Source organism: Dufourea novaeangliae, unplaced genomic scaffold (assembly GCF_001272555.1).
Source record: "Dufourea novaeangliae isolate 0120121106 unplaced genomic scaffold, ASM127255v1 scaffold16, whole genome shotgun sequence".
In the NCBI taxonomy this organism is placed as follows: domain Eukaryota; kingdom Metazoa; phylum Arthropoda; class Insecta; order Hymenoptera; family Halictidae; genus Dufourea; species Dufourea novaeangliae.
This window is the reverse complement of record NW_015373891.1, coordinates 2,195,605-2,221,392: the sequence shown is the minus strand read 5'-3', so window position 1 is coordinate 2,221,392 and position 25,788 is coordinate 2,195,605. Positions and strand designations below refer to the sequence as shown.

The window sequence follows — 25,788 nt, the reverse complement described above, 5'->3', positions numbered from 1 at the left end:
GCTATACTTATACAATATATATTGTATATTATGAAACATATACATTAGAATACATAATCATAAATTTATTCATTATTCTTCATTGTTCCTCATTTACTTCATACGATGTAACTCGAATTTTTATTTCGCTGTCAATCTGTTATTTTATTTTGCTATCAAACTGTTAGGTTCTCTACCATTCAAAAACGATCATGAAAAATCATGAATCACTATGAAAAATCACTGTGATTGTTCACAAGTTGTTCGTGGGTTAAGAGTCACGAGTGCTCGAGAGCTGAAGGAGTTAGAAAGCACAGAGAGTCATTGAATCGCTGAAGATGATCCGCACTCTGTTTATCCAGTGAAGAGGAACAATTGTTTACGAATATTTCAAGACCACCGTTTGAGGTTTCAAGAACACTGGACGATTCAAAGTTTATGCTGAATCGCAATTCGAAACCATCCCGATAGCCATCTCTATTTTCTAACAGCCAAAAAGATAGAAAACTTTTTAAAAAATAAAAAAAATGGTACATAGGACGTTTTAGAAAATATCTATGACAAACGGACGTCCAAAAATTCGATTTCCCCGAAAAACGAAGTCTCACGAAAAAAAATTTTATTGCCCCCTACCCGATAGCGCCAACCGTCACCGAACGCAAGGTAAACACAGACGGGAGTCGGCGAAAAGGACGAAAAAATTCGAGGGAGTCACGAGGAGGCGAGAGGAAGAGGCGTACACAGCGAAATGAGAGGCTGAAAAATTTCCGTAGCCGAAGAGGAGAGCCATTCGACGCGATGAAATTTCAACCGGGCCACTTTTCCATCGCCCACGAAGACCTTCGATTCGACATGCAGTTATCGAGTTATGGTTATCGAGAGACCGATACAGTAAAACCTCCATTAGTACCCGCAACGATCTACGACGTCAGCACCCGGTGTTCATCCCCACCACTGGGAGGGTAAATCCTGGAACCACCAAAGCATACAATGTAACATGCCGGAGGCTTCCCAAACGGTAGCCCAAAAAAAAACAACACTAATGCAACGATGACAATTTTTTATTTCCATTATTTTTCAATAAAACTTTGACTATCGTATTTTTGAAATTTTTCTGATTAAAATGATACCAAACATGCTATAATTTGAATTATATTTAGTTATTGATGTTGATTAAGTAACAAATGATCAGTTAATAAATATAATCTAAATTATACTGTGTTTGGTATCATTTTAAACAGAAAAATCTCACACACACATTAGTCAAAGTTTTATTGAAAAAAAAATTTGTATCGTTGCATTAGTGTTGTCTCACCGACACGCGGGCATGTAAACTTTGTCGTCGCCTCGACACTTGGTCCATCTTTCGTTTTCACTTGTTCTCCTTTTCAATGTTCGGCGTTGATTCTATATTTAGAATCGATTCCTCTACTTAGTACAGTAAAGACTCGATGAGAGTTGGATAAGAAGTTCCTCGTGAGAGTTTTTACGTCATAATTAATCCCCCCCACTTTCTTTGCCAAGGCTCAGGTTTCGGGCAAATAATAAATTTATGAAACATCTAAAGTTTTACAGCGGACCCCAGTTTCAAACTCTCATGGAGTCGTTACTGTAACTACCCGGTCTCCAGTCCCAATTTTCAGACACTAATGCAGATTTTACTATATATAAATACGTTTACAGAGCGTGCACGCGGCTCGACTGAAAGATGTGTCCCACGGGCTGTATCGGTCCTCCGGTTCCGTCTGCTCGCTGGACCAAGACTCACCGCAAAAACTGACCGACCGTATTCGAACCGCTGCTCACGGGGTTATGTCCACCGACGAACCATCCCATCGACCATCGTTCCTCGTCCCCGATCGCACAACAGAGAGAGCAGTGCCTTCCTGTGAGAATCGCCGCGGTGAATCCGATCGGTGACCGCAGAGACTTCGAAATCCTTCTGTTCTCATGGGCATCCAGAATCGATACGTTCGGCGTTCCCTATGGGACAGGACGACCGTGTTCCTGTTCACGACGCGTGTAAACAGCTCTGGTAGGGGTGGATTGGTGAGAAACAACGGAGGGAAACGAAACCGAATGGAATAGAAGACACGTTAAACCGTGTGTACGTTGACGCCTGGGCCAAAGGAGGCAAAGTTCGCGTACGCATAAGTAGGGGAGGATCGACCGGGCAGGATGCCTCGCCTAGATCCTGTCTGGAGAGACCGTGGAGAGGTCCTTCGAACCGTGAAATCACTTCCAGTCTGAACATAAAGAGCGAAAAAACCGAGTTGTTGTGTCCGTTTCTGTTTCGGTCGTTCCGTACCACCGCCTTTGGGGAACTGGCCTATTGGAACAATCGTTAAGCGCCTGTCGGACGTCTTCCCGTTGGACGCGGAGGTCTCGTGTCTTGCGTCTTGGCTGGTGTACCTCGACCAACAGTAATCAATAGGTTCCGGATTTGATGCATTTACGGCGAGTGATCGGAATGATACCGTATCAATACTATCGATACCAGACCGCAAATTTTGGTACCGTATTGAATAGTATCAAACTTGTAGGTGTCAAATATAATCGATACCAGTTCGATACTTCTACGAAAGTATCGATACCTATTCGATACTTCTATGAGACTATTGATAGGTAGACATGAGGGTATCAAATATAATCGATACCAATTTGATACTTCTACGAAAGTATGGATACCTGTTCGATACTTCTACGAAAGTATCGATACCTATTCGATACTTCTACGAGACTATCGATAGGTAGACATAAGAGTATCAAATGTAATCGATACCAGTTTGATACTTCTACGAAAGTATAGTTTTTCGAAGCCTTCAACCTTAACCTAAAAGTTTTGAGTTTTGAACATTAATATTACACGAAACTCAAGCTTTTAAAGTTTTAAGGGGGATAATACAAAAACGTCCAGTAAAGTGTGTTTTTTGCAAATTAGTTCTGCAACACCCAAACCTCATTAAACTATTACAAGGTGATCAAATATATATATATATTTTGGACAATACGCATTAAACATTATTAACATTATTTTTATTTCAATACGTGTCAAACATAAAAGCCTCGAGCTTCGAGGCCCAAGCTTGAAGTTCGTCCTTCATATGATATTAGCCTTAAGGACTCAGTCTTTAAGGTTTATAGCTTCGAAGACTCGAGCTTTATACATCAGTACTTTTATTATTGGTGACTAGAAGTCGCCAGATGGGCCAAGCTAGCGACACACTCCGACGATTAGCACTTAAAATTCCGGGTCTACCCACGGCGCGAGATCCATTACGCGGAATCGGGCAGCTCAGGATTTCGATTGCTCGGCCCCGAAAGTGCATCCACTTTCAGATAACCCAGCCAGCGAAACGACACGATCGCCACCGGATCCGGCCGCTTTGAATTTTGTCGTGAAACGGCGTGTCCATCTTTTCCCTGACGGTTTCTGCTAATGTACCTCGCGAGCTCTTAGCACGAGATACGCGTTATGCACTCCCTGATGTAATAAACGGTTCAAGCATGTACCATCGAAAATTTCAATCGAAAGATTCGAGGTGTGTTGTTTTTACCTTCTCGAGGTTATATTAGCGATGGCCAGGGACAAACGTAACAATTTGGATTTTTGAATCTGGAACTATTAAATTTTTTAAAAATTCGTACATAACGACAAACCTTGATTATTGGACAACAGAATCGAAGTTAAAGACTTGGAAGATATTGCACCAGCGTTTTGAAACAAGACTTTCTTTATAATCTGATAATTTTGTCCCAATGATTTTTCTGTTTTAGTCTGAACAAGATCCTTAACACTAGGTTTACGGGCACTTATCGTGTAGGTATCTCCACGAACCCGCAGATTTTCTTTAAAAAACAACTTATTTTATATAATACACAATTTATGATCTCTGAAATTAATGTATAGATACAGAGATAGGTATACAACATAGAGAATTTCGAGGTTAGAAAGTATTCGAAATGCGTCAAAATGACGCGTCTCGTAAACCTAGTGTTAAGAGGAAAAATAAATTTCTACATTTGCTCCTGTCTTTATAAATGACTTTAGTAAATATTATTTTGCATAAAAATCCACCGTCTACTTATTACGATCTTCCGAAGAATCGAATCTGAATCGAACATCCCCATTTCATACAAAACCACCCTATATTACCAAGGTTTTCTCCCTTCGTGTTCGACGTTATCCCGCCAACGGGTCTAATTTTAACCGATATTCCGCCTGCAGTCTAGACGTATGTATCTCCATCCAGTTGATGGTACACAGCGGGACTAAAATCTCGTCTCCTCGCGGCGCATCGACTTATTCCCTTTTTTTCCGGAAATAGCACTTCCTTTCCCGGGGCTTAAACGAGTACACGTATACATATGTACCCAGCACGTGTGGAGATTATACACTGCGTACGGTTCGTCGCCGTGCGCACGAACGCCCTCCACGTTCGAGTATACTCTCCCCTTCGTACGGGGAATAGAGGGCAATACGCACAGAGTTCCACTTATAAATAGAGGCGCACGTTGATGATTAAGCGGATGGCATGCAGTTCGATGCACGAGGAGAGGCTTTTAAAGCCCCGTGGTAGCGGCCGACCACGGCTGAATTTTACGCGAAAGCTTTCAGTCGGTGCGGGATACTTGCGCGGAACGGTTCACTCTCGCGAAATCACGGACGGGTTTCGTGACGTCGATATGCTCGCTGATAGGCGCAGGTGAGACGATAACGGTGTACACGATCGTATTTGTCTTTTCGACCGATGATTTTATGTTTTGAAGTACATACAGGGTGAACCACGAATCGTGATCGGTAGATATCATTAGATGTGTTCCAATGTACAGAACGAAATGTTTACAAACAGTACAATGGCGTAGCATACGATACTCTTTGTAATACTACAGTTCGAATATTTCTATAATCTTTTCTCGATTCAGATGAAAAAAAATGTAACACATGTTATGTTATGATACTTACTGAATTTATCTTGAAATCCTGTAACAGATAGGCGTAAAAAAATTATTGGTGTATTTGCAAAAAATTGAAGGTGACCTTGAAAATTATGGGAAAAAAAGAGTTGATACAAAATTTGCTATAATTATGAGTTAAAGCTCTCTTGAAACCATGCTATATGTGATAAAAACATTTTCGATCGGACTGCTAATAACAGAGTAATCTCTACTGATCACGATTCGTGGTTCACCCTGTATATTATGATCCAAAGCCTTTCACTGTTGCTACCTTCCGCTAAGTTATTATCATTTAACCCTTGTGTAGGCAACCGGGTACTCAGGTACACATTTCTAAATTTTATTTCACAACTTTTTATACTTTTGCCTGAAACAGCACTTGCTATATTATAAGGAGGGAAAAGTAAGAGTTTTGGAAATGTATGAATGTAAAATTATCTAGTCTGTTAGAATAGGGGTATTCCAATTGCTTAATAACCGTGAATATTTTGGTTGCACACAGAAGGGTTAAGGCACGATTTGACTTCTTTACGTCGCGAGATGATTCAGGTGATGCCTCGCGCACACGCCCAAGTTTTAAAGGCAACGTTCGTCTTTTCGATCATAGCGCGCCTATTTCCGGGTTAAGGGATGTAAGTTAAAAAAATCATTTCAAGAAAAGAAATAAAGCAAAGACATTAAATTAGAGTCTTACATTTTTCTTAATTAAAGTTAGATTAATATTTGATAGTAGATAAATAAATATTCGAGTAATTCGAGCATATCGGATATTTCACAGTAATTCGAAAGTTAAAGGTACGTTCGAATATATTCGATTAATTTGTATATTATCGAGCTGAAAATTCATCTTCAAGTAAATCAAAGTCTAATCGTACCGGTCGTACAAGTTCCGAATTGCCTCTGACCGTTCAAGGTCTAACCTCCATTTTGCAGACTTCTCAAATAATTAAACGTTAAGTGGCTCAATTCCTTCAAGACATCGCCCATTTAACTCTTTAACTCTCCAAAAAAACGTGTCACGAGGCAACACCGTGGATTTCGAGAAACCCCAACTTGGGGTGCCCAAGGCTCAGCCATCTGAACCTTAACGGTTCAAAATCCTGTTAATCGAGCATAGATACACACAGCATGTATACAGGGTGTCCCAAAATACTTGCGGTTCCCAGAAATGAAGGGTTCCTGGGATGATTTGAAACAACTTTTACCTTAGCAAGAATGTCATCCGAGGCTTCGTTAACGAGATATTAACGAAAAACCCCGACCAATCAGAGCGCGCGTCTGCCGGCCTAGCTTCTGCTACGCACTGCGATTGGTAGCCAACGCTACAGCGGATACTCGGCCGTCAGTCTCGCGCTCTGATTGGTCGGGGTTTTTCGTTAATATCTCGTTAACAAAGCCTCGGACAATATTTTTTCTAAGGAAAAAGTTGTTTAAAATCACCCCAGGAACCCCTCATTTTCGGGAGTCGAAGCTTTTTTGGGACACCCTGTATACACTGGAAGCAGGACTGGGACAGTACACGTCGGTTTTTCTTCGCGATAAGATTCATCCTCCGTTCCCTATGGATCCTGTCCTGGTTGCGGTCGTTCCTGCATCCGGTAACTCACAGCCAGAGGGAGAGAAAGAGAGAAAGAAAGTACACTCTCGAGACTAGCGTTACATACGGGATTTAACAGTGTAACGTTACATCGTTGGTTTGGCCTTTCCTGTGCTCCTCGAGTTCACCGGGCGGAGGAGTCTTGGATTTCTCGTGCGTACCAGGGGGGAGAGGGAGGTTATTGTGTGCGAAGGGGGTTTTAAATTCCGGGCAGGTTGAATGCACCCACAGCCGGCCCCCGTGGAGACACACACAAACCCTTTCTCTTTATTCCGACCGATCACATGCGCAAAACAGTATCCAATGTGGCTTTTGTCACTGTCGCCATGGAACAATGCGAACGAAGGATTCGGGCGAACTTGCGTATCGAATTTCTTAAACCGCACGGACACACCACGGTGTTGCTCCGGTTCTTGTGAAACATCGCCTCGTAAAGAGAGGATGGGGGCAACGACGGAGATTTACCGAGCACATACGTGTCGGTCGGAAGTCTGGTAGGTCAGAAACACTTTTTAGACGACGGATTTCCCTTTCCTCTGCCGTGTCTCAGCGATAATCGCGCTGACTCAGCTGTATGTAAAGGGGAATGGTCGTTTTTAACAAATTTTGTTTTTAACGTTCACCAACGGCTCCGGTGGCATTTGATAGAGCGTGACTTACTAAAGAAAAAAGTATATTGCGACAAATCTATAAAACTTGGCGGCTTCGAGATACTGAAATTTCTATTTTCCCGAACGTACAGTTTTACAACTTTTTAATGCTTTAAGGTATTGATCTCCAATTTTTTGTAATATTATTGCTTTGACATCGCCTTTTTTGGATGAGAATCATTTGTAATCCTCTATGCCTTGTAGAGGGGGTACATTTTTAAGAATTTTAGAAAGTAATGTCTTACATATTTGACGCATCGAGTTGAAGGCCACTAGCTAGCTATTTTATGTTTTAGTATAGGGGTAAAAATCATTTTTGCAACATTTTGTTAAGATATGTTATAATAAAATATATCTTAACACATATGTATATACTAATACAATTTCACGCCCAGTTAATAGTTAATACCTTGGAAGAAATTATTGAACTTCTAAATTTCTAAATTTTCAAAAGTTTTTCACGTTTATCCACCGATTTAAACAAATATGCGTTTATCGTCGGTAGTTCTAGTGTTAAAGGAAGGACGTCGAATTTCAACGAAACGAAAAAGAACGACGTTCACGTGGGACGTTGCGATGGTTCGGCAGGCAGCGTCGAAACAAATATTTGTAAACCCTGTAGGGGCATCGAGGAGGGGGGGGGGGAAAGTGTCAGAAGAGCCATTCCCGCGACCAACAACGGTGCTCGTAAAGTCCATCGTGACCACGCGACGACTACTCGGCCTCCCAAGGATCGGTGATATTTTTCAGCCGAAGGAAACTCGGCTGAGAGAGCGTGTATGTGTGTCGTTTCGCGGCCGATACGTGGGTCGGGGCAGCGTCACTGACCTGCCGCAAATGGCGGAACAGTCTTCGTGGCCACGAAATAAATGCTAGATAGAAATCCGCCAGCTGCGACCACGACCTACACGTAAATCTATTCTCGTCCGTTGAGAATCGACGGAAAAGAAGAACAACCAGCCAGTGTCTAGATTTCCGAGTGGATCGGTGGGTGGTTTAACCTATTTCGAGGAGAGAGATCTGCTGCAGCGAATTTACGAGCGAAAACGAATGGAAATGGTCGAGAATCGTGTGCAGACCTCGAGGACCTATAAAACACGAAGAAAGAAATAGAAATCGTGCCAATGGCATCGTCGCTGATGACTAGATAATAAATAGGGGTGGGTTGGAAACTGATATTTGAAATTCTCGATATTAGAATTAGAAATTTTGTGAGATTTTGAAACTCGAAGCTCTCGAAATTGGAAACGCTGATTTTATTTTAAAAATGTAAATTTTTATTGAGCATTCTTAAACAGAAGGTAAAAGTTACCTTTAGGGGATGCAGCTCCGATTACCTGGACGTATGGTGTTAAGGACATTAGTGACTCTTAAGAAGTTTTAACCGTTGATCGTTTTTTATTAAAAAGTTATTGGCAAAATTTGCAACATATACCAGGTATTCCTAACAGTTACTCTAACCAACTTGGATCAATATAATGCTTCAAGGTTGATTAGAGACAGTGATTTTTTTTCTTGAACTGTCTCTATCCAACTCGGATCTGTATAATCAGTACAATACTTCAGAATTGGTTAGACACAGTTCAAGAAAAAAATATCATTCAGAGTTGGTGAGAGATAGTTCAAGAAAAAAAGTCATTCAGAGTTTGTTAGAAACAGTTCAAGAAAAAGGCATCATTATTTTTTCAATAACTTTTCAATAACCATATGATAACTGAAACTTTCTAAAGGTCACTCAGGAAGGTGACCTTAACAACACATGTCAAGGTCATGGGAGCTGCATCCCCTAACAATAACATTCACCTCTGTTACTTTCGTTAAATGACTTTTTTGTGTCCATAGTAGAATAACCATTTTTTCCACGCTCATGTTTACGGTAACTGTATAAAATCTGCAGTACTAATGACCTATATTAGAAGAGAAAAAGAACATCGTGTCGCTGAACGTTTTTATGAAAACAACTCACCAAAACGTATCGTTAATTCGTTCCTGGCGGAACGTACGTGCTGCAATAATACGCACCGCGCGGATACTCGTTACTCGTGGAATTCAAAATTAATTAAGTCGATAAAGATCATTGACGCCGCCTCGGGGGCAGGGTGGAATCCTGCTGCGCGGAGAAACATACCCACGTGTGCGCGCGCGATATCCTCTAATGATTTCTCGTTGTTATTACACGCGGAATGCAAGGGGATGGGGGAACGGGGTTCGCCCGGTTAACGAACCCTCACCCCGTAACGATTCTTGTTTACGGAACAGACGCCGCTGGATTTTCCCATGAGTTTCCTGCCCAGCGATGAAAACTCTTCCGTTAACGAGCAGGTAAATAATAATCGCTCGTGTCGATGGAAGGCGATCGAAATACCAGTTATTTGCAAAAATAAACAAAAGAATGATGCGTTGTTTTTTAACCTTTAACCCCTCGCCCTATGATTTTCTTAATGTCTGTAGTTTCCACAATTAGTTTATCGTTAATAGTTCCCCAGAAACGAAAGGAATTCTTGTATTTATCGCAATTGAACATTTACTCTATAAGTTAAATATTAATATCAACAAAGTAATATTTCACTTTAACTCAAAGAAAACGAATGATATTTATGTTTGTTGAATCCATTTTTATGTTACAAGGCAACGGGTTAAAGGACGAAAAGGTTATTTTTCGGTTTTAAACAGTTTTTTTTTACTTTGAAATATCATCCATAAGAGTTTTTCGGTTGACGAATTTAAATGACAATTAAGAATTACTCCATCCGATGTGTCACTTAAAATGCTACATAATTCATTAAAACGTTTTTTCATATAACCAATACGTAACTAGTTATGTTAGATAGTAGTTCCTATTGGTTAGCTCTAAAGATTAACTCCTATTATTCGATTACGTTTCCCTCAATTTTCCCATCAATTTCCTTCCCAGCAATGAAAACCCTTCAACTAACAAACAAGTAAATAATCGTTCGCATCGAAAGAATATAACTAATATACCAGTCATTAGCAAAAAAAAATAAACACGTTATTAATCGGTATTATTCAATAACGTCCCCCAAGCACATTTTAAAGCCGATTACGTTCGTACCAGTAAATCATTTAGCATAACAGGTGTCGTGAACAGCGATTACCTGTACACCTATAGGTGCCCCCGATATCTCTGCAATTGTCAGTCATTAAATTTTAACAATTCCGACTAGTGAAGCAGATTTTGCACTGATTTCCCACTTTTTTGCGCACATGCCTCGATTCTTTCTTGCCCCTGCGGTGTCTTCTCTGCGGTTCTATAAATGTCTGTCTGTCGACGGGGAGGACGTCGCCTCGCAGAGACAGATTGGCCGCACGTGAGACGGCGTCTCCGATTTTCCACACATGAGCAACTTTCCGCCCCTGGAGACACGTTCGACGGATGGAAACGTCCGACAGGAAACATTCTGGAGGGCGTGTTCCGAATCGAATGTAACGATCCAGGGCTGGTTTCGAGGAGGGCACACGCGTGTACGGGACGAAAGGGAACGGATATTCCAGGGGGGAGTGTCGCCAAGTCGAGCAGTCTGGCTACCCTAATGGATGGGGATACGTTTGTTATGTTTTTTTTTCTTCTTCCACGGTGAACGCACGAGATTGAGGGTTGTTTCAGGGGACCCGCCGGGTCTATTTATACCGATTTATGTACGCGCAAAGGACGAGCAAATGAGCAAACGTGTTTCGATTGAACGGAAATCTGCAGGGTCGGGTATACAATAGGGGAGACCGGGGCTAGTTGACTAATTTTTAACATATCTGATTATAACCAATAAATCATTCATAGTTTGTTGACTTGATGTATAGCAAAAATTCACACATTTACTTAGGTATACAGGTTTAATTTTGGAAATCGCTTTTAATTGAACCGAGGTTGTAGTTTTTGTCATTTAGATTAGTGCGAGCAATAAGTCAACATACCCCGACTCTGGGGTTAGTTAACTAATCATGAAAATTAGGTCCAATTTAGGCCTACGAGTCATGATTGAGTCACGGATAATGCACACATAAAACACTATATTAGAGTTGATGCAGTTTTTGTGAGCCCATCTACGAACGCTATCACTGTAAGGTTTATTAAATACCAAGCATTCTGTATCATATTCCCGACTCTGAGGATAATCCCACCTATGCTTATTCAAGTAACCCTAGGTTAGGTAGATAGGTAGATGCTATAAAATATAATCCAGTAAACGACGAGCTTTAGTTGAGGAAGAATTGTGAAAGAAATCTTCAGTTACTCGATTCACAAAATTCTCTCCACCACAACTACAATAATAGCAAAAATCGAAAGCATACGTTCAAAGATATAGAAAACTAGGTTCTAGACATTAAAACAATTCTGACAATCTGAAGCAAACTTTTCCCAACAGTTTAATTGCTCAGCTGACTAATTACAATCTCTGATTGCAGACTACTGAACCGGAATACAAGCAGGGTACACTTTAATAAATTAACCAGCGCAAGACAAACACACCAGTTATTAACGTATAGCTCGAAAACCGTTGAAGCTAGCCTGGCGAAACGTTAAAATAGAATTCTCAAAAGGACACGGTTTACATCCGACAGTAATAATCCCCGGCACGACTTCAGGCGGTGGCGTAGGGTCTGAAATCTGTAAAATCAGATATACATATGTATGTTATTCGGGAACCACTTTCTTCGACGGTCTTCCAACGTCGAACGGACCGTGACCGAAGGTGATTCCTTCTCGCGGGAATATATTTCAAGGTCCGTGGATTCATGCAGGAAGCGACAGTTGGCGCGATGAGATTTTAGCATATGTCGAGGATCTGCGGGGTCGGGGGGAACGCACGTGCAATACGCGACGACGAAGGAATGAATGAATATGCATTCCATTCATAGGAAACGACGCACGGAGCTGTTTGTCCGCGGGCGATCGTGAAAGGGCAGACGGCCGGTTGGAAAACGTCGTGTATGTGATCTTCCGAGTGTGCATCGACGATTGAAATTTGGTGTTAATAAAACTTTAGGACAGGATTTTAATTGTAAAACGAAAATCAAGAATGACGAAATTATGTTCGAGACTTCGTTGCTGAGATATAGGGGAAAGGTGTCTAAAACGATTCCCTTATGGCGTAATTTATATAAAAAATACAAATGATCATTATTTAAATAAAAGTAAAGTAGTTTTTGTAAGTTAGTATATCTATCTTATCATTTGCTTAAATACAATTTAGCTACCTGATCAAATATATTTTTTATTCGCATTTCTTCGAAGGCATACTTAACCCCTTCGCACCGGTGTGAAGAGGTTAAGGATCATTTTGTACCTACTGATAGTAAATAAGACGAAGATTAAAAAGCATTTGATTTACTAAATTTTATTTAAATAAAAAAAAGAGCCACAGAACAGCCAGGAATCATTTTACCCCGAGGGATCGTTTTACACACCTTTCCCCTAATCGTTGAAAATACGGGCAAAATATAGGGGATGGTTGCTGAATTTGGACCATCGCCTAGGGCAGTGATGGCGAACCTTTTTCAAAAGTGGGTCAAGTTTTGTTCATTATTTTTTTTAATACTAACCCGTGGGTCACTAAGTCAGTGGCGTCACTTGGAAAGGGGGGGGTGGTAAAAAGGGTAATATTTTCGATTGTCTGTTCTCTCTTTTATGATATAAAAAATAAGTTTATAAAAATCACCGCGTGGTTCGCCACCACTGGCCTAGGTTGTATAACTACTGTAACTTGTCATGTGCAAGCAATTTGTTATAGATGTGATAGACAATGTGTGTATGATAGTGGTGATCGTATTAACTAATTCATTAAAACGTATTTTGAATTATTTTGTTAGTAGTGCGTTGCAGTCGATAAAGACGTATTGAACGATCTGTAATGAGGTCAAGGGGGCAAAAATTCATTCACTTGGAAAAAGCCCAAGGTTATCTATATATCTCAGAAAATATAAGATATGAAAAAATCAAATTGACGAGTTTCGATGAATTTCTTTAAATTTAATATTTAAATGCATTTAAAACGTCTTTTGATACAATCAATAGGTAACAATTTATTTCACATAGTAGTTCTTATTAACTCACCCTCTATAATTTTTACAGACCATAACACTTTCTTTCTACAAACTAGATACTGCTTATTCTTAAGCAAATGTTTAAGTTCCCAGTTATGAATCTGTAATCCATACATATACACGTATACATTCATAACTGGGGAATTAAGCATTTACTTAAGAATAAGTAGGCACTATATTTCACATCGAAATCACCTTATGAAAATATCCCACGTTTTTACTACCACCCCGTAGAAACTAAAAATATCGTTCGTAAAACATCACGGAGCACGTGTGTTCGAAAATTACCGGTTCCCGATGCTTAATTATCGTATGTATGTACTTTTCATCGTCGAACAATATATCACGCAAGCGCGAACGATTCAAAGTAAATTTACCATGCTCGTTCGATTATCGACGGGCGAACGATCGTATCGAAACAGTGTTTGTTCAAGTGTCTGTGTTGAATCGCGTCGTTGACGTAAACTGCAACGCTTCCATACACACTGCCACGACACGTGTTATTGTGCATATAACTTAGCCTTTCGTCGACTGATTGCACGGAGAAAACGACCTTTGCATCGAAATGGCTTAAGCTGCGTCTACACTATGTAACATAACATGGTATATAGCAAAGTTATAAAACTTGTTAGAAAAACAGAAAGAAAAATGTTATATAACGTGATGTTACATAACATTTTTCGTGTTATACAGGGTGTTAATTTTAACTCGAGCACTTAAATTATTTCTGCTACTATTGAAAGTAAGAAAAAATGACTAAATAGAATGTACATGGTTTTAAGGCGTGCATCTGATGGTGATAAAATATTTTTTACTGGCTTATTATGATTATTTACTTCTGCATTCTTCAAACTGAAGCTGATTTCATCGCCTTCAAGGTCACTTCAAGGTCATGGTGTGTAGGTTCATTGAATTCATCTTGACGTCGACTACCACATTGCGTTATAAAAAATACATGCTAATATACAAAAAAAAATACGATGACCTTGAAGAAACCGTTAAAATGACCTTCACAGGATTTTTTTATCACCACCAGATGCACGCCTTAAAACCATGTACATTCTATTTAGTCATTTTTTCTTACTTTCAATAGTAGCGGAAATAATTCAAATGCTCCAGTTAAAATTAACACCCTGTATAACAAGCTATATGTTATCCATCTAGTGTGACGACAATATTAACACTACAACTACCGATGATAAACGCATAACTACTTTGATCGGTCGATGAACATGACAAATTTTTGAATATTTACGAATTTGTAAATTTACTAATTTCTTCTCTTTCATATCGTAGTAAAAGTTTGCAACAGATCTGAGGAGATGTATTGTTATAATATTTTAATCGTCGTTATAAGAGTGTACTGACAAGTCACTTTGACTTGCTCGGTAGTTCTAGTATTAATAATAAGATTAACAATTTGTTGTATAACACTGTTTTGCTATATAGTGTAGACGCAGTTTTATGGCGTGATCGAATGAGTTTCAATCGGATGGTCGATAAGACCGCGATACGGGCGTAACGGTAACGACGCTGGAGAAGAAATATGCAAGTTTCACGACTACGATAACGAACCGAGGCAAGGACGTGTTCAAGGTGAAAGAAGTAATTGCTGGATATCGGTCGGCTTTCGCGTCCTCGCTTCGACGAAATCCAGTTTCGAAACGGGGAACGCGAGATGGACGTAACGGTTGACAGTTACGCATATAGGGTGACCTTCGTCTAATATCGTACGTGATCTCACGCGAAGAAAGTGCTAAAATCGGTTGTTAATGAACTAAACATGTGTAGGAATATATGGGTTGCAACGTCGTATGGGCAACGTGTGGCGAATGGAAAGTGTTTACAGTGAATCTAGAGGGAGGAAAATTTAACTGTGAGAATTTTTCATCACATTGGGAGAAGATAAATTTCAAAATTCTATGAGCACATGAATATTTACTAAGAGTATCTAATTAACGACATGCTTCAGTAATTTGGTTCTAATATGTTTTTTAACTTAAACAGAGTTTTTTTTGTCTTGGCCAGGGTGCATCGATACCGCCTATCTTTCAGTGCAGTACTTGCTACAGACGTTGATAAAAGACATCGAGTTTATATCTTTAATAGTTGAGGAGGTAAAAATTCTTTCGTAAAGGTAGTAAAAATAGGTGAAAATTGCCAAATTTGAGGGTATATATTTTTTAAACAATTTCGAAACCTGGGAAACAATAACTTAACCCCCTCTCCTTTCCCAATTTCTACATATAGGGACTATGCCATATTTAAATTTCAGCAAAATCCCAGACATCGTGGACAAAAGTAATCCGCTAAAATTCGTAAATTTTTTTTAGATTTCAATAGTTCTAACCTCTCGTATGTAAAACACAAACAATTTCTTTCTGAATTTGGGTAGGTGATATTAGATACGTTTACTCTAAGTGTACGAAATTTGTGTCAAAAGGAAATGGTATACAATCGAATTTGTTGTCTGTTTGGAATCAATTCGAACGGGAGTTTCGAGACTGGAAGAAATAGAATGTTATTGGTTTACGGTCTCGGTTCTTTTTGGTTGGTAACGGTTCGGTTCTCTTGCGTTAATATTAATCAGGCACGCTCATCAGGTCGACATATTCATTCTGGTCACACGCGTTGAACGTTCAAGCTCGTACGTTGCGAACTTCAACCTGGAAGCTTTCCAATGGTCAAGTTCTTCTATCGAGTGATGGCGAAGTTTTTCTCCCTTCGATCGATCTGAACGGTTGTCGTGACTTTATACTTAATTGGATTAATTATATTGAAGTAGACTTCAAAAGTATCACAACTTTCAAGATTTAAATAGATGAATAGATTTGAAAACTATCAAAACTTTCAACACTTGAATAAAAAATAGAAGAATACCTAATTCAATTAGATTTGAAACCTCTGAAGTCTTTCAACACTTCCAAGACATTCAGAATTTATCAAAACTTTCAAGACTCAAGCAAATTAGATTCAATTGCAGGACGAACAAATGAAATATCTTTAATTCCTACACGTCCATGTTTATACTTTGGACAATTAAGACTCAAGATACGCGACTCATCAAGACTGTCAAGAATTCTAAGTATTGATTCATATTCGAACTGATCCGAATCTTCCATCACACCTACATATTCGAAGCAATTCGAACTGTTTCAGAGCCCATCTCACTAACCCCAAGTTAGGTGCCATCGTTGGCCTTTCGGCTCACAGTCGCCGACAGCTGCGTGTGTTGCCAGGAGAGACCGCAGGGCATCAAGAAACGCGAAAACAATTACAGCAAAGCGGAAAGAAACGAAACGAAACGAGAATTATGCGCGATCTAGTTACAGCGATTTCCTCGGAAGCTACGAGCGCGGAACGGTACGAAACGACGGTTACAAAACGGCCAACGACGTCGTTGCAGAGGTCGAACGACCAAAGGAAGCTCTACCAAGGAAAACAAGACGTCCTAGAGCCAAGAAATTATCTACATTCTCGAAGCTTGCTTCCAGCTGCCGCTTCTATTTTTTTTTTTTTTTAACCATTCGAAGAATCCTCCAGAGAATACGCGTATCCGTTTGTGAGAATTCCTTGCCGTTCTACTTCCCGTCGTTCTCTATCGGGCCGAGCTCTCACGGAAACTCTTGCCGTTTTTCTATCTCCCCCCGGGAACGACCTTTTCCTCGAACAGCCATTCCGTTCCGCGCAATCCTCGCCACGACCAGCTATATAATATTGATCGATCGATTTTATCGTACGGGAAAGACAATCCGATACGCTGCCACGATGACACCGATATCGTTCGCAGATCGAACTCGATCGATTCTCCGAGGTAAAAGATCCAACGATTCTCCCCCCATCTCTACCCCAACTCTTCGTTGATTGTCCACAAGGATTCCCGCGAAGATAGATAGTAATTCCTTGACGGAGAAGGCATTGCTGGGACGACCGATAATTCGCGGTAATTCGAACAATCGTAGGTGGAGATTAGGCTGGAAGTACTAGATTGCTTTGCATTGAATACGATCGATTCGCGGAAGATTTGGGTCGTTAAGTGTGAAACTTGACTTGATATACATATAACCGAGTCAGTCAAATCTGCATAGCCACATTTTGTCCAATGCCTGTTAAAGCTTTCATAACCCGAATGGCTACAAATTTAATACATGATCTGCCAAAAACAATTTGCCAAGTAAAAAATAGCCCAGGTTATAAATTAACCTAGGTTAGTTAGCTGGGTTGTGTTACAGGATCTGCCGCCAATCTGCCACCAATCTGCTTCACGATTCTGTCAGCAAACCCAAGCCAAATATGGAAACAGATAGCTATGGATTTCTAGACAAATTACTTCCGTATCTACTGCCAATCTGCTGCCAATCTGCACGCAAATTGTTATCTGGGTGGTTCGTTTGGATCAAATTGGTCAAATGATGATGTCACGTTCTATTGGTCAAGTTTCATACTTAACGACCCATAGTTTTCCTTGGAACAAATATGTATATTGTATCACGACAGATCCTGTGTTCCGGGATGAGCGACGGGAAACAATGAACTACACTCCGGTTAATCATTTACTCGCGCATGCGTCTGTTACACTGTTGCTCCGCGACTAATAGTCTGCAAAGAAGAATCTAGGCTAGCCTACTGCACCTGGGATGCAAGTAACTTATTCTGTACTTTCCAGCCAGTCGCGGTTCAAACGTTGCACCGTCTGCAACTATCGAACTCTGCACGACAACGGTTACGATCTATACCTGTTTCTTAGTGGACGTTTTGTGGTGTGTAGACGATTCTGGCACATCTTGTGGTTATCGTTCAAAGGCGTGTTGACGATATCGATCTGTAATTAGGTTATACGTTCGAGAACCGTGACGTTGGTGATTGAAGAATCTAGGTTAGTACACGCGTGACGAAAAAATCGTGCGATTTTGGGCAACTCGATTTCTGATCTGGTTCCTTGACCTACGACGTTCGAGCCACGATAGGCAGAGGAGTTATCGGGTTGATGCAGGTGAATGGTCGGCTTTTTGGGTTAATTTTTCCATTTTTCTTTTATTCACATTTTTTTTTTTTTTGTAAACAATTTATACAACATTAGTGACTTTGATGTAATCTGATGTAAGCTTACCGTAGGTCACTCCTTGCGTCTGATTAATATTTTAACTTTAGGTACTGACGTTCGTAATAGACAATTAGAAAGTGGTAGACTGTAGGCCATTGTAACTTGTTAACTGGGCGAACTCTCACAATTTAATGTACAATTTTCTCTCTAATAGACAACGTCAGATGGAAATTATCGGATACAAGTACATTTAAGTAGTGGTATAGGAAGTTAAAGTAAGTAGTTTCCCCGGTGTAACACGTTAATATATGTACTGTCCAGTTGACGTTTGAGGCAAGCATGTTCGGGAAAGATAAGGACAGATAGAATGAAAAAGTACAACACGAGGTCAGTACTGGCCACACACGATCAGTGTCACTATCAGTATGTCTCAATTACTGTTGCTGTAGCAATTACTAATTACTACTACAGTATTTCTTCATTAACACTGACAGTATTATTGCCAGATCTAGGTTAGGTTCAGAGTCTGGTATTAATAAACACTGATAATATCGTTGACAGCGCGAGGTTCCCTTTAAACTTTAGGAAGGACATACTATTCTCTACAGGGTGTCCCTTTTAACTAAAAACGGTGGAATATCGCCTAAAGAACTGAAAATGTGAAAAAATATATTCTTAGAAAAGTTATTTAATCTGGAGGGGAACATTATACGATAGATACAAATTTTTGCAAGTAAAGTAGTGGGGGTGATTTCAAGGTCAAATTAATTTTCTTAAACGAAATGCTTTTTTTTATTCATAATATGGTAGCATATGGTGAGACGAGTTCAACGATGTGCTACATAACATTATTGAGTACCATAGGATGTGATAAATTAATAAGATGTTACGTAGTCAAATCAATGCGAATTGTGGGTCTGGTGCGACCCCCTGGCACGGTAACGTAGATTTTGGTAGGACACAACCTGTGCGATCACGTTGATCTGTCCCTTCGAATTTCACTAACTCACGACCCCCTGCTATAGTCAATAACCTTGTATAACACATCGTTGAACTCATCTCAACGAACGCTATCGTATTAACCCTTATCCGGGCAATTTATCTAGTATGTAATGTAGACGGGCAGTCGGAGACCAATGGTATATATGAGTATATCACGCAATTTTAGTAAAATGTATACCTTATTTTTAGGATAAATTTTTAAGAATACTCACAACATTTTAATAACTTATTTATTATAATATAATGAGGATTAAATGAGTTATTCGTACTCAATACAATAATATTGCTTCAGGTTTGTAACTTTAAAGTTATAAACTTTGACCCAATTTCTATTTTATAATATTTTCACGCTGAGTAGTGAATATGCATATTACTGTTTCAGATCTTTTATAACTCTTATATTTTATTTTTATTTGAATATTTCTTTTTTCTTTATTATAAGCCAGGTCTATGTGCAAGTAATTTGTTTGTTACCTCTATAGGATTTACGTAACTGTAAATTTACTGGCAAATAAATAAATAAATAAATTCATATATCAGTGTAAGTCCATTGGACTCACTTTGACCGGATAAGTGTTCAAAACAAGCATAAACATAGCATTCCGTTTAAAAAAAATTAACTACTCCTTGAAATCTCCCCTATTACTATAGCTGCAAAAAAATCATTTATACTATATAATGCCCCCCCCCCACGAAACAACTTTTATAAAAACGTCTTTTTTTTTATTTAAGTTCTGTGGGAGGTATTCCACCGTTTTCACCCCTATTCTGACGGATTAGATAAACATAGATAATTTTACTTTCATACTTTTCCAAAACTCTTAGTTTTCCCTTCCTATAATACACCAAGTGTTGTTTCAAACGCGAACATAAAAAATTGTGAAAGAAAATTTAGAACTGTGTACCTTGGTACCCGGTTGCCTACACAAGGGTTAAAAATGATACACCCTCTATATTCTACTGTCCATATTCTATAGAAATGCATTTTTTTTTAAATCAAATGATCGGCAATCAATCGATCCCAGGTGCAACGGCAGAGGTAAACACGCCGCGGCTCGATGATGCCGCATCGAAACGCGTCGAGTATCGATATCCGTGCGAATGCGCTCTCGTTGCAATGTGCGCGCGCACTGAAATACCCCCTCGTGCTCGCAGTCCACACCCTCAACGAAAACGATGAGATTATTGATCGCGCGTTGCTATTCAAGCCAAGAGAACTTTTCGCCGGCTGACAGTAAACCGTCCGTTCGTTCGTTCGTTCTTTCAGGAAAGTGAATCACACGTGCGTTTCGACGCGAGTGACCGTTGTCATTCTACGGTGAATCATTTTCACGTGATTATGTGGTAATACGATTGCGATAAGACGGATTCGCGATTGTTCGTCGACGATTCTACCTTCCACCCGGTGGAAAAAATGAAGGTTACGCACAAGATGTGAGTGTTCTTACGGGGGTGTTACCATTCGAAAGGGTAAAATAAATCGATTTTATTTTATTGTATTTTTTAAAAGTATTGCGACTTGAAAATGTATTCCCAATGTTTCGATTCATTGAAATGACGAAGTTATAACGATTTTAAGGGAACAGTGCGCCGTTGTACGAGTAAACGCGTTTTTCTGGAAAGCATGTGTTACAAATTGGCTGCCACGATATATCCATAATGAGTTAAACAATCTACCTCAGCTTTGACATACATATAAAGTAACGTCTCTTTATCTTGTGAAAGACTATTACGTCAATATCAGCAATAGCTTGTTTGTTATCACCTGAAGAAGGTGCAAATTTAATGAATTTTTCCTTCACATGGCTGCCATTTTGTTAAATAAAAAATTTTACTGCTCCATAGTAGTTCACAAGATAGCACCTTTAATGTAGATAAAGATTATCTTTGATTTGGTTTTCCGATTAATACAACAACGTGAATACACTGAAAAAAACATCTAATAATTTTGTTAATGTAAAAGTTAATTGCACAAAAATTTCATTGTGCTTTCTTCAAATCTAAACAAACATGTCCTAATAAACATGAACTAATTCTTAGTTCTAAAAATCGTTTAAAAATGACGTCTCCGAGTGGAAACACACCCTTAATTTAAAAATGACGTCACCGAGTGGAAACACACCCTTAATTTAAAAATCTCATATAAAATTTCGAATACACTATATCTGTCGTTTAGTGGGTGTCTCTATGAAGATTTTCATGTGTATGTGTTCTGGCAGTGATCTACGAAGATCGTGTGTATATGTGAGAAATAGGGGTTGTTATCCTGTTTTAAGTGTGGCTAGTTTCCAGCGAATGATTTCGTACGCCAGGAACTACACATAATTTTCTGATTGCCGGGCGCAGTAGATTGGAAAAACGATGACACGATATCAGACAAGAGTCCGGCGTAACCATAAACGGCGGATGTGAGGCTCGAGCAGGTGCACGCTCCTCTGCACGGATTCTTTGTTTCGCAAGGTGGCTCAGACTCGCACATCCTGATTACACGCACCGACGAAATTCCGTTTTTAAACTCGTCCGTGATCGCTGTTTCACGCTTTAATCCTCTGACGACGATGTCTGGGTCTGGTTTGACCCGGATTATTCCAAGAGCCTCGACTGATTTGTCAGTTTATGAAGGATAAGGGAAGAAAGACAAGGAATGAAAATTATTATCTACATGTACCGCATTGTAATTATACCCGACAACAGTCGGGGCGTCACGAGGTTCATTTCATAGAAGCGAAAGTTCAGTTACGAAACCAGTTTCTGATCGAGTAAAGGAACAAAATAGCGAGACAACCTAGAGCCGTTTGCTTTCGCACGGTGAAAACACGGAGGTCTGGCCTTGATAGCGAAAGATCACTGGGATTTCGTGAAGTCCTTGGAAAAAAGTGAATTTATTGTCGTTAAAGTCAAGCATGTCCTTAAAAGTAATTATCATCGCGAACGTTGTCCAATAATTATCCTACAAGTAATATATTCAAATATGCAGACAAAAATAGGTTAAGCATAATTCTGAAAATGGGATAATATTATCAGTCTTTTACAGTGGGGCAGTATCTCCTAATAAGACTCAATAATGACAGAAAAAATTATAACAGAAATAAGTTAAATTCATAGAAATGTCTCAGAAAATTGTTCAGAAATTCAAATGAAAGATAATCGATCTTTATTTTATAAAAATAAAAATTAAAAATATTCCTTCTCAATGACAAATGTTAAAAGCTATATATACATATATAGATAAAAAAGTAACCACTGCATATCAAATTCTTAATTAAATAATATTAAATTAATGAGAGCGGCGATACTGTTTTTGCACTCGAATGGCCAACAACATAGGAACGGCTCTGATTGTGTATACGATAGCGGATAAAACCTGTAGTTAAAGGTCATAGAAAGGACTCGTGAATCGTCGTACGACTTTATGCTTCACGAGTGATAATTCATCTCGCCTATATATCGTCGAATAATAACTATTATCCGGTATGCGGGGATACGGTCGTGCAGGAAGTGAAATGCATTCCGATACATCCGTTGAACGGCACATTGGCCGACACCGCTACGGGTTTCTCTTCCCTCCTTCCTTTTGTCTCTTTCGCCGATACCACGTGCATAGACCTGGCATGGTCTACGCGACGGCGATGCATATCACATTGTTTACAAACTGCAATGAACCACTGTGTACGATAAATCGTGCGTAACATGGCGGATAATTAAACATTACTTTGTGACGTTGCAAATTCTTTCCCCAGATTGTGGGATCCTATTTTCTACTTGTCCTTCGAAAAAAACACATCTTTCCCGTAGAATTTTTTCGTATACTAATTTTGTGTAAGGTAAACCAACCAGTAATTGACTGTATACCAATAAATGACCATTAGACAAGAAATGTAAATTATAAATTTAAAAATTATTAAATGTTTATAAATGGAGCATTGTTGCACTTTTAAGATCCAATATTTTTAATTGAATTAAAGGTCGACTAGAATACCCACGAAAGCACTGTAATAATTACAATATTCGTAAAACAACAAATCTGAATTCCGTCATTTTCATCGGTTTAGTGATTCCAGTGTTAAGTAATTAAGTATAATAACGCAAAGTTACTGAAACGAAAGGTGGTAAAGGACGATGCACCCTTACAAGCAAACTCGGCTTCCGCTAGGGGAAAAAGGAGCGTAAAGGAGGGACCATCATTATTTGGTCTCGGAAGTTACTGAAATTTATACCAAATTAACATTCAGTTTAACATTTATTTCAGTATACTTGAAATAAATTACCAAATGGTAGGAAACCCTTCCCCAACGCCATTTTTCCCCTAGCAGAAGCCGAGTTTACTCGTGAGTTTAATATTTGGATACCTAAGATCGGGTTTTACGCTGAACTTTGGGTAACTGACCTTGGTTTACCGACCTTTGGGTTTCATTTATATGTTGTTACTGTTTTGTTATAATTAATCTAATCTATAATTTTATCGTGTACCTTTCGCAACAACGTACATTAACGATGATAATAATAAAAGCTAATCATCTGCGTTTGATTAACCGAAACATTATCAGGGCCCGACTCACGCTGCAGTATCCGAGCATGGATGTAGAAGATGGACACAGGTTTCGCAGCGTGCGAAGAAGATTGTTCCAGGACAACGAGGACGAGAACCATGGGGATTCGGATCGAAATTCGGGCGTCGAGGACAACCTTGCAAATTGTTTCTACGAGGAGGCACGGAAAAACCGGGAGAACGTGAGTAAACGAGCAGAGAATATTTAATATTTAATTGCCATATCTGGACCCCAGAGCCAGAGTGCATTAAGTCACACTTTTTAAACTTTACAAGACAAAGTTGAATGGTTTAATGCGGCTCACACGATGCCAAACAATTTTTGTTTTTATGTCATTTTTTTAGGGATATCAAAGGTCACCTTCATTTTTTAAAATTATTTCTATTTTATTTTTTTTTTTTTTTTGAATGACCTTGAATAATTATAGTTACTGAATTCCTAATGAAAGGGACTATCATTGTAGGTGTTTAAAAGGGGTGCTTCCATTTTAAAAACTGGAGGTGACCTTGATATCTGTAAAAAAATGACATAAATACAAAAATTTGTTTGGTATCGTATGAGCCCCATTGAACCATTCAACTTTGTCGTTACGACATTTGACGTATCTTTAAAAACAACAAAGATATTTGAGGTGCAAACGTTAGGTGACTAAAAAATTAATTTTTATTTTGATACAACCGTCTACAAGTTTAATTTTAAACGTTTTACTGTACGTTTCCGCGTGTTTTGTACGGATGGTAGGCCAAGGAAAGATGGAACTTCGACTTCGAGAAGGAGGAACCGTTGCCTGGACGATACGTGTGGGTGAAGCTAGATCAACACGGAAACGAGGTTGGGAATCCATTGGAAACGAGAAATCGGGTGGAGAATCTGCAGATCGTGCATGACGATGACGCGCAGGACGACGACTTCGCGATGCAGGATCAACCGGAAGACAAAGATGAGAAGATAATGACCGACAGTACATGAGACAAATTACGAAGTAGACAACTCGCCACGAGATTCTCCAATTTAACAAGGAACAAACTCGCTGTTCGAGTTGAAAATTCGGAAATTTTTCAAGGAAAACTTGACAAGTCGTAGATCGAAATGTACATTAATTTAAAACCCCCTAGTCAAAGTATTGGCACGTTTAAGTGCCCGAAGCGCCAGTGAACCAAAGTTATATTTTAAATTTTATTTACCGAAAACAATCCGACCTTTTTGGTCCAGGATTTTTCCTTTTTTTGAAAATCGGATGTAGCTTTTCTCGTGATATTTGTTACTGTATTATTTATATAAAGACTTTGTAGTATTCTTACGCGATTATTTAATACAGTATTTATTGGAATAGTGTGCAATACACGTGATTAACGAACGAATGATATTACACGATGTGAATAAATTATATATAGCTTTATACAATTTTTTTATGAATAAACGGAATAATATATGTATATTTCTCTATAAATTCGAAACAGCGGGGTAACAGAGTGTTTCTGTTTTTTCTTTTTTTTTGCTAACACTCTCCATTCCCCCGTGCTTTAACAATACTAAACTACTGTAACGGAATATCGACGTGGATGTATTCGAGACGCCTCGAGAGCATATGGTGAGTTGGTGGTTGTTAGGTTCTGCACGACCTAATTTTCTAGCGAGCAGAACGAGATGACACATCTGTTTAATGCATCTTCCGAGGAGACCGCAAATATTTCCCTTCTCGGAAGATGACTCCGAGATGCGGGGCCCTAAGCAGTAACTATGCTAATTGGAACAATTGTGTTCCCCATTCGCGGCAGATGGAATTATGCAAATTCCGCGTTCGTGTGCCGACGATACAGTAATTCACGATGATATCGTCGGGGGATTCAAATTGATGTAAGGTGCGTTCACACCGAGAGAGGCGTAGTTTTCTTACATTCTCTCACTTGTTTTTTTTTCTCTGGTCACGGAGCGACACGAGCCTTT

General features: G+C 39.3%; 1 protein-coding gene across 3 annotated transcripts; it reads left to right on the top strand.

Moving 5' to 3' along the window:
- Positions 1-4,611: 4,611 nt before the first annotated feature.
- On the top strand, positions 4,612-24,985 carry LOC107188484. Of its 3 annotated transcripts, none has more exons than XM_015576797.1 (3): positions 4,612-4,685; positions 23,839-24,022; positions 24,583-24,985. In XM_015576797.1, exons 1-3 carry the CDS (start codon positions 4,666-4,668, stop codon positions 24,808-24,810), a joined length of 432 nt encoding a protein of 143 aa, XP_015432283.1. In that variant the 5' UTR covers positions 4,612-4,665; the 3' UTR covers positions 24,811-24,985. The 3 variants fall into 3 exon arrangements, with proteins under 3 accessions (XP_015432283.1, XP_015432274.1, XP_015432265.1); XM_015576788.1 differs by lacking the exon at positions 4,612-4,685 and adding an exon at positions 20,531-20,725; XM_015576779.1 differs by lacking the exon at positions 4,612-4,685 and having other exon boundaries at positions 23,663-24,022.
- Positions 24,986-25,788: the final 803 nt, after the last annotated feature.